At 29.1% G+C, this 8,930-nt stretch overlaps 1 protein-coding gene across 1 annotated transcript; it reads left to right on the top strand.

Moving 5' to 3' along the window:
* Positions 1-341: 341 nt before the first annotated feature.
* Positions 342-6,073, top strand: LOC123297438 (cyclin-Q). Its single transcript, XM_044879098.1, has 5 exons — positions 342-546; positions 614-846; positions 910-1,128; positions 4,478-4,711; positions 5,764-6,073. Exons 2-5 carry the CDS (start codon positions 631-633, stop codon positions 5,851-5,853), a joined length of 759 nt encoding a protein of 252 aa, XP_044735033.1. The 5' UTR covers positions 342-546; positions 614-630; the 3' UTR covers positions 5,854-6,073.
* The last annotated feature ends 2,857 nt before the right edge of the window (positions 6,074-8,930 follow it).

The following is an 8,930-nucleotide window of genomic DNA, read 5'->3' as shown; positions in this document are numbered from 1 at the left end:
GACTGGTGATATAGTTTAGTAAATTTTAGCTAGCTCTAGCCAAAAGGCCTCTGACTCGATTTGCTTTTGTTTCGGACAGTTGTCAAAAAACTATTCAACTAAATAAAATAATATATTATAAATGAAAAGCTAAATTTTGCTTTACCTTGCTCTAACCGTAAAATCTTCTAGTTGAGCATGAACGTATTCCAGAAATTTTTTATGCAAAAAAAAAATCAATTTTTTGAAAATCGTTTTACATCATGAACGCACCTAAAGCATTACCATATTCATAGAGAATAATAATACAATTAGCATGTGCATACTTTATGGTATAATAACAAGACTCGATGCGGCACACGCATAACTCATGGTCTTTCACTTCATTCACGAATATATTTCAGCTGTTTGGTGTCTTTTTAGTTGTACTGGTTCTTATTGATTTCAATAACTTTCTTTACGATAATTAATAAAAAATATTCTTTATTTTCGCACATTCAATTTGTATAAATTATAATAATTTATTTCATAAAGGTGTATTAAAAGTTATTTCATTGAATATTTAATGTATGTTCAATTTCACTATTTGTTAGTTTATTGTATAAACTATTAAAATGGGTCGTATGTTTTTAAGTTTCAGTCATAAATATAATGAAGGACGTTATTGATGTAATGGAATTACAACGCGAAAAAGGTCGACGTGTACCACCAATGGATTACAGAAAAGATGATCGAAGTTTTGCCGTTGCACACTTTATTTTTGAATGTGGTATTAAATTACAAGCACAACCATTAACAGTTGCCACGGCTGCTGTCCTCTTGCACCGATTTTTTAAAGAAGTTGACCCAAAAAATTATGACTGTTATGTAGGTGTTGATTTATAAATTTTATTATGGAATTTGAAATAAAAATGAACAATATGTTTTTAGACAATTGCCGCATCCACATTATACTTAGCTGGTAAAGTAAAAGACGATCCATTGAAAATTCGTGATGTGATAAATGTTGCTCGTGATACTTTACATAGAGGTAGTAGTCCATTGGAATTAGGCGATGAATACTGGAATATGCGTGATGCTATTGTCCAAGCTGAATTATTAATTATGAGAGTTCTTAAATTTGAAGTAAACATTGTTCACCCACATAAGGTAAGTCCTTGTTTCATTTTTCTAATTTAAATTATTTTAGTTTTATCAATTTCAGGCCGATTTAAAATAGTTTTCGTGTTGTACAAAAACTCTAAAGTTTACGTTGATAATTAAATTATTGTTTTTTTTTTTTATTAAAAAATTAAAATTTAGAAAGTTTTGCAAATAGACCAGTCATTAATAACACAGGTCTGCCAAAAAATTTTTTTGTCAGCTGCATGAGATATTTTTACTAAATTATATGTTTTAGAATGCGTCAATGATGGCCATTTTTTCTATCACGTAAGGTTTTTTTGCAAATTCAAACACAAAAAATTGGTAAAAGCACTCGTTTATTAAAAATTATACAGTAGCCTGCAAGCATAGTGACATCCCATCTTCCTTGATACCGTCTCTCGATATCGCGGACATCCTGGTGAAACCGCTCCCCCTGTTTTTCGCTGTAAGCTCCCAGGTTTTCAGGAAAAAAGTCTATGTAGGAGTGCATAAAATGGACTTTCAGGCTTAGCTTGCAGCCTTGAGCTTCGTACGCTGCTAGTTGAACAATGGTTTTGTAATCAGAATCCTTAGTATTTCCCAAAAACTTTCGCACTACATCTTTGAACTATACCCAAGCTTCTTTTTCCTTCTCAATCATACTTTCCACAAAGAGGGTGTCAGCTAAAAGCCTTCTTATGTCGGGGCCAGTGAAAACTCCCTCTTTCAACTTTGCTTCTGACAGCTTTGGGAATTTTGTACATAGATATTTAAAACAGTCTCCATCCTTTTGCAGTGATTGATATGGAGAGGTGGCAACAAAACTTTTTCTGGCGACGCCAAAGTAGTATTGATAACATTTTTCTCCCCAGGTTTTAAAGTTTCTCGGGGTGGACAATCACTTTTAGCTCAGTGCTGTTTTCTGGCTCTACTATCCCATAAGCATAAGAAGCATGGGTATTTAGTATAGCCTGCCTACTAATCCAAAAGCATCGTGAATATTTTGAAGTCCCCACCAACCATCCATTGATGGTTCTGATATTTGATTCCTTCCAGGGTAATGGCCAAATTGTTATACTTAGTTTTCTTCCATATGCACAGAATACCTATTGGAAACGAAGCTAATTTATTTTTATTGTGCAATAATAATACTTTAAGACTAGTTTAATATAATATTACTATAAAATACTATATAATACTACTTAAAGGCTAGTTTATGTTGTTACTAATATCTATAAAAACCTATGTGATAGAATGTTTTGAATATGTTTCCTGTTTTTGGGAGGTCAAAATCTATAAAAAAATGTAAAAAAATCCTATGCAGTCTTTTAGTCGCAGACCTGTGTAGGATTTAGTAATTTATTTAAGATTAAGTGACTTATTCCATATTTTACGAAAGCTATAACCTGTTTTTATCACAAAATTTTAACTTATTTGAAATAATTTCCGTAAAAAAGAATGGGGAAAATTTAAACATACAGATCAAAAGTGTCAATGCACTCTAAAATTTTTAAAATAATAGTTTTGCGATATTTGAGGTCAAAGGTTCCTGTCTTATTTGAACTAAATTCGATTAAAATCTTGATAACAAACTATCAGTATTTATTTTTATGTTAAATTCGATAACATGATACATGAATTAATGCAATTATATCTTACTTTTTTACCTAAAAAAATGGGACTTATTAGTTTGAAAAATATATGGGAGATTAGCTTGAACAATTTTATGATTTTCACTTCCATGGCTACTACATGACTGCTGAAAACGAGGCACCTTGTTACCTCGAATCCCTTTCAGTATGTTCTGAGAACTGGTCTGTCTAGATATTATCATAATTTTTTAATTATTTTTTGCAGTAAAAAGTAGGTATATTTATTATTTAAAATATTCAAATAATTCAATATTTTAGATAATGAAAAATTCACATGATACTAAAATATAATTAAGTATATTCAAATAATATTATAAAATATTATTTATTTATATCGATAAATAACGTAACGTTACTGTGATGTAGTATTATATAGTTTATAACCATAAGATGGTTTTTGGATTATTTTTTATAAACAGGTCTGTAGGTGAGTTCATTTTCAAACAAGATTATTCAAAAAAAAAAAAAAATTAACAAATGTGTTTTTATGTTTTACGGGATAACAAGTAGTAGAAAAAATGATTCCGATAGAAATCACATTATAAATTATTTTACAAACAATCATATATATCATTGTACCTCTACACATATACTGTCTCACACATTTATACTAGGATGTTTACAAATATCGTCCTCTCCATTAAAAATAATCCTCTAAATGTAATATTTTATGGAAACTAAATGGTGAATAATTTTCGTTTTTTTTTTTTTAATAATTCGAAATATAATATTCTTTCAAATATTAATCTTTTGTCAAAACGTTAAGTCTCCTTCACTGGAAAAATTAAAACGATTGTACGCACGCTTCTCCCATGCAACGTGTGTTAAAAATGTCATTTAGAATTGCAATTATCTCATGTAAGCCGTGGTAATCTGTCTTCAAAACTTAGCAGCGTATGCCTTAAGCTTTTAATTACTTATATTCAAAGTTTTGGAGATTTTACTTATTTATTTGCGTGACCCAACTATCTTAATGATGTGTTCGTTTTATGTTGAAATCTGTAAGATAATTTTATAGTGTTATTTCGGATGGTATAATTTTTTCCTGTTACTGCTAACTCCTTAAATACATTTGTTAATTTGGAAATGCGTAAAAACTTCAAAAGAAACATGATAATAAGATTATCAATTATATTAAGGATTATCAATGAAAATATTAAAATTTCCACCAATTACCGTAATCATTTATTTCTTTGACATATATTTCGATTAATCAACATAAGTAAGCGTTAGTTAACCAAAATTAGTTTCTGTGATGATATGTTACTTGTCGAAAATTTGGATTTTTTGGCAAAAATTGATTAAAAATGACATTAAAAAGCTATATTCATTTAAAAAAATTATTTAGAGACAAGCTCAGTCAAATCTTACCTAAAACGGGGGCAAATAATCTGGGTTTGCATGGCGTCAATCAATCTGGCAGCGATTTCTAATTTAAAAAATAGGCCCATTTTTAGTGGTTTTAATTACAATCGGTGCATAGATACCAACGCAAAGTATGGGTGGAATTACATCACTGTTACTTGGAAACTGTAACTTAACAAAAATAGATTAGTGGCAAGTTTCATTACTTAAATAAATAAAAATAACGGTTAAAGTAAAATAATCTTAAAACAGCTTTAAGATTTGGTTTTTTTAGAGAATATCTTATGTTAAATAGGCATTGAAATTTAGAAAATGTTAGCTAATTAAATACTTGATGTATTTCGTGTAATTTTCAGTATATGCTACACTACTTACGTTCTTTACAAACATGGGTAAACGAAGATGATTGGAAAAAATTACCAATTGCACGTGTTGCAGCCGGATTTTTGCATGATTTTCATCACGATCCTGCTGTTTTGGATTATAAACCACAACACATTGCTATTGCTTGCATTTCATTGGCAATGCAAATATATGGTACATCAGTTCCTTTAGCTGATGAAACAGATGAATCTTCTGTATGGTATTCAGTAAGTATATAATTTTCATATTTTTTCTTAAACAGACTATAAAGGATGTTTTTATATAGATGTAAATCTTCTACAATTTTAGAAGCTATAAAAAGGATATAAAACGATTTGGAAAATTTGAATATGTAACTTTAAAACTATTAAAGTTTAAGTGGCTATTGACACTTTTCACCGGGATAATATAAACTGCAAATATACGTCGCTCAGACCAAGAGGATTAATTTTTATAATAGAAATTTTAATATATCATTACCATCTATTTATTATTTTTGATAAAAATATTTTTATGACAACAATTTAACTTTTTTTAACAAAAAGAATATTAATAATTAGGGTAGATTTAAGGATTAGGTTTTCCAAACGTTTTTAATCGGAAGTCTAAGTGCGATTTTGCCCGACTACGCTCGAATTCCAACTTCGTTCAAAGTTCATTATCGTTTTGACTTCAAATTCTGTATCCCAGTGAGCCCTGTTTAAGTGTCTCCTCTTGTTTTGCACTTCCCCAAATGCCCTTTTGTGGTTTTCAATTTTTTGGAGTCCACTGTAATTTGTCTTGTTTATTTTGAATCACAGTTTTCGAAGTGTGCGTTTTATTTCACCAAATATGATTCTTTTTCTTGTCTATGATTTTCTTTGGTCGGTAGAAGCGACGTGCATTGTCTCATTCTTCGCACCTAGTTGAGTTGAAATTTTATTCCACATTACCGGTTCCAGCAAAAGTTCAGCATAGACTGTCTTTGTCAACCCGGCTCCTATTAGAATCCTCAAATATCAAAATATTAATAATTTATCTCCAACTGAGCAGCTTATTTCTGCTGTGGGTTTGGTATAAAAATGTACTATACCATTTATATATAAAAATTTAAAAATTAGTCATATTTTAAATAAAACGCATGATTTATATATTAGCGCTGATAACAGTGCTGCGATCGATTTAATTGTTTCCACCTACCATGCTCTCTACTAATAATACTTGTGTGAAATTTTGAAGACAACCATGACAAAATTGATTATTTTACGAATTGAATTATAAAATCTGATTTTATTTATAGGTATTTACAAAAGACTTAACAAAAGAAACTCATTGGGAAATTATGGAAAAAGTAATGGAAGTATACAAAGACGAACCACTTAGATTGTAATCATTTCTTCATTCGACTGGTTATTTTGTATTTTGAATTTATATATAATAATTATAAAAAATAGTTTGTAATTCAAGAATTTTGGTATTATTTTTTTATACAATTCTTTGACTTAAACTTAAGTGACAAATCAAATCATTATGAATAAAAATGGTGGTTTTTGTGATAGAATGGAAAATATAATGAAAAAAATCAATAAAAATTGTAAAAGTGTAAATATTATTTTCGTTTTTTTTAACATTCCTGGTAGTCCTAGTTATTATTCATGCTACATTATTTTGAACAAGACCATTGATTAATACAAATAACTGAGGAAATATATGGAATAAGGGCGTAAAAGATACCCAATTTAAATGGTATGTATATTACATTATTGATAGGTATAATATATCAAAGATGGTGCAGTGGCTAGCACAGTCGCCTCCCGTTATAGAGAACCTTGGTTCGTATCAAGCATTGTCACGAATAATTTTTAATTAAATAAGTTATTATACCAAGATAATGCCTTTTTTTTTAGATAATTGCTATGAGAAAAAAAAAAACGAAAAATAAGTAAGAGAGCGAGGTATATTTTATGTTATTTTAATTCCCACCCCATGACAGAAGAGTGATTTATGACATAAGTAGGAAACTGGGACTAACATAATTAACTTTTTCTTTTAAATAACATGTTCTCCTATTACAAAATCTTATAAATTTCATTTAAAAAGAATAAATTTTAGCATGTACAGCTAGCTAGCTAAAAAGTAAGCAAATTAAGTATTTTTTAAATATTTTGTAATAGGCGAATATGTTATAAAAAAAAGTGGGGTAAAATATATAACATGTTCCCCTGCTACAAAATTTCAAAATTTAGTCTTAACGAACGAAGCTCCGCGATCTTAGCACCTCATGTGCGGAATTTCGATTGACCAATTATACCATCTGAAAGGTCAGAAATTGGTCATAAAAGGTCAGTTGGTCTCATTAATTGGTCAGCATCAGAAAATTTTTTATTAAAGATTAAAGTTTTTCAAGGTCAATTAATAAGTTTAGCACCTCATTCGCAGAAAAAATAAAAAACTCCACCTATGCGCTATCGGGAAGCATTCGCTGATAATTGGTCAGCTAATGTAAATAATTGGTCAGTTTAATTTAATATTAAAAAAAATTAAAAGTTGTCTCTGTCGTAACGCGCATGCTTTGAGCCGGATGGTTTTATCAGGGCAGTGAGTACTTACGCACAGCTCTTCACTATAAACCAGACAGAGTAGGGGAAATATTTTTTTTATAATTTTTTTTTTTTGATATGTACTACTATACATGTATATTTGATAGTAGTACATATCAAAAATGGATAAAATTTTTACTTTTAAAAAAATGAATTTTTCCTTTTATTTAAATTTTTCACTCTTTTTATACCATGTATATATGAAATATACATAGTATATTAAGTTTAGTCCCAAGTTTGTAACGCTTAAAAATAATGATGTTAGTATAAAAATTTTGTCATAGGTGTTCATAAAATCACCTAATTAGTCCATTTCCGGTTGTCCGTCCGTCCATCCGTCCGTCTGTGGACACGATAACTCAAAAACGAAAAAAGATATCGAGCTGAAATTTTTACAGCGTACTCAGGACGTAAAAAGTGAGGTCAAGTTCGTAAATGAGCATCATGGGTGAATTGGGTCTTGGGTCCATCTTGTAAACCGTTAGAGATAGAACAAAAGTTTAAATGTAAAATTTTTTTTCATAAACATCACTGTTTACTCGTGAGGGCGCCAATTAGGCGGAAATTTTATAATAGGTACTATACTTGATTATCAGTTATGTATGTGTCACATGTTTGTATGTGTAATGTGATAAATAAATCAACACTGACTATGCATGGTATTTCAACAATTAACTCAGTCAATTGTTTGTTTTCACTTGTATTATATATATTTGTACATATGTCACCTATAAAAAATTTGAATGAATAATAATAATGGTTATTTTATATAGTAAAAAATCAATTTTCGGGATAACGTTTTCAAATTAATATAAATAAATAAATATCGTTATATATTTTAAATTTTGTTTTATTTTATTCTATCCCATTTTTCCTTTCAGAACAAAATTATTAATTAACTAATTAATTTTTTTTTAGTAAAGGTACAAACAAATTCTTATAAAATATAGGTGAGATAAAGAAGTTGGATTGTAAATACGTAATATTCTTTTTGGATTTTCATTTTATTTTTGTGTGGTATTTGGTTTGTAAAAAAAAAGTTGATGCAAAAAAATTTTTTTAAGATGAAATTAATTATATGGAATTATGTGCAAGTAATTCGTAAATAGTTTTTATGTATTTTGATTTCATTTAAATAAAGTTGAAAACTCAAACCCTGTTTTTATTTTATTTTTCCCCATCTCTCTGTAGCTATACAATATTATTTCAGTAAAAAATAGGTGAGTATTTCGAACTTCACGATAGGTAAGTATTTCAAACTTCGTTTGCCATTTTTTTTTGTAATAATACTACTCAAAATTTTCCGAAAATGAGTTTTAGTTTTTGTTATAATTTAAGAAAGTCGAAAATATGAATATAATTATTTATTAAACGAATAACAGAGCCCTAATGGTATAATGGTTAGCGTATCTGACTTCGAATAAATAGTCCCTTGGTTCGAAACTAGGTGAGGACATATATTAAAAAAAAGTTCATTAAATCTTTTAAGCAAAATCTGATTTTTATTTTCATTTTTTTTCAAATTTCCACCACAGCATGTTTGCCTAGTAAATGATGAAAAAATTAGTTTTTTTTCGTTCAAAAACTTCAATTTTTTTCACATTTCTACTAGGAGAACATCAAGGACGGACGGAATAAGTAGTACCTGATAGCAAGGTAATTGTTGTCACCTCGTAAGTCAGAAAGTTAGTGGTCTGCACACCCGTGTTTGGTGAGTGTGACCTCTAGTGGGCAGACCAATAACTTTCTGCCAAAATAAAATTTTAGACTTTCGGGGTGAAAACACTTACTCACCTTTCTCCTTATCAGGAACTACTAATTCCCACTTATGTTCTCCTAGTACAAATGTTGAAAAAATTGAAAATTT

The sequence above is a fragment of the Chrysoperla carnea genome, chromosome 4 (genome assembly GCF_905475395.1).
Source record: "Chrysoperla carnea chromosome 4, inChrCarn1.1, whole genome shotgun sequence".
Taxonomy (NCBI): Eukaryota; Metazoa; Arthropoda; class Insecta; order Neuroptera; family Chrysopidae; genus Chrysoperla; species Chrysoperla carnea.
This window is presented reverse-complemented; position numbering and strand designations above follow the sequence as displayed.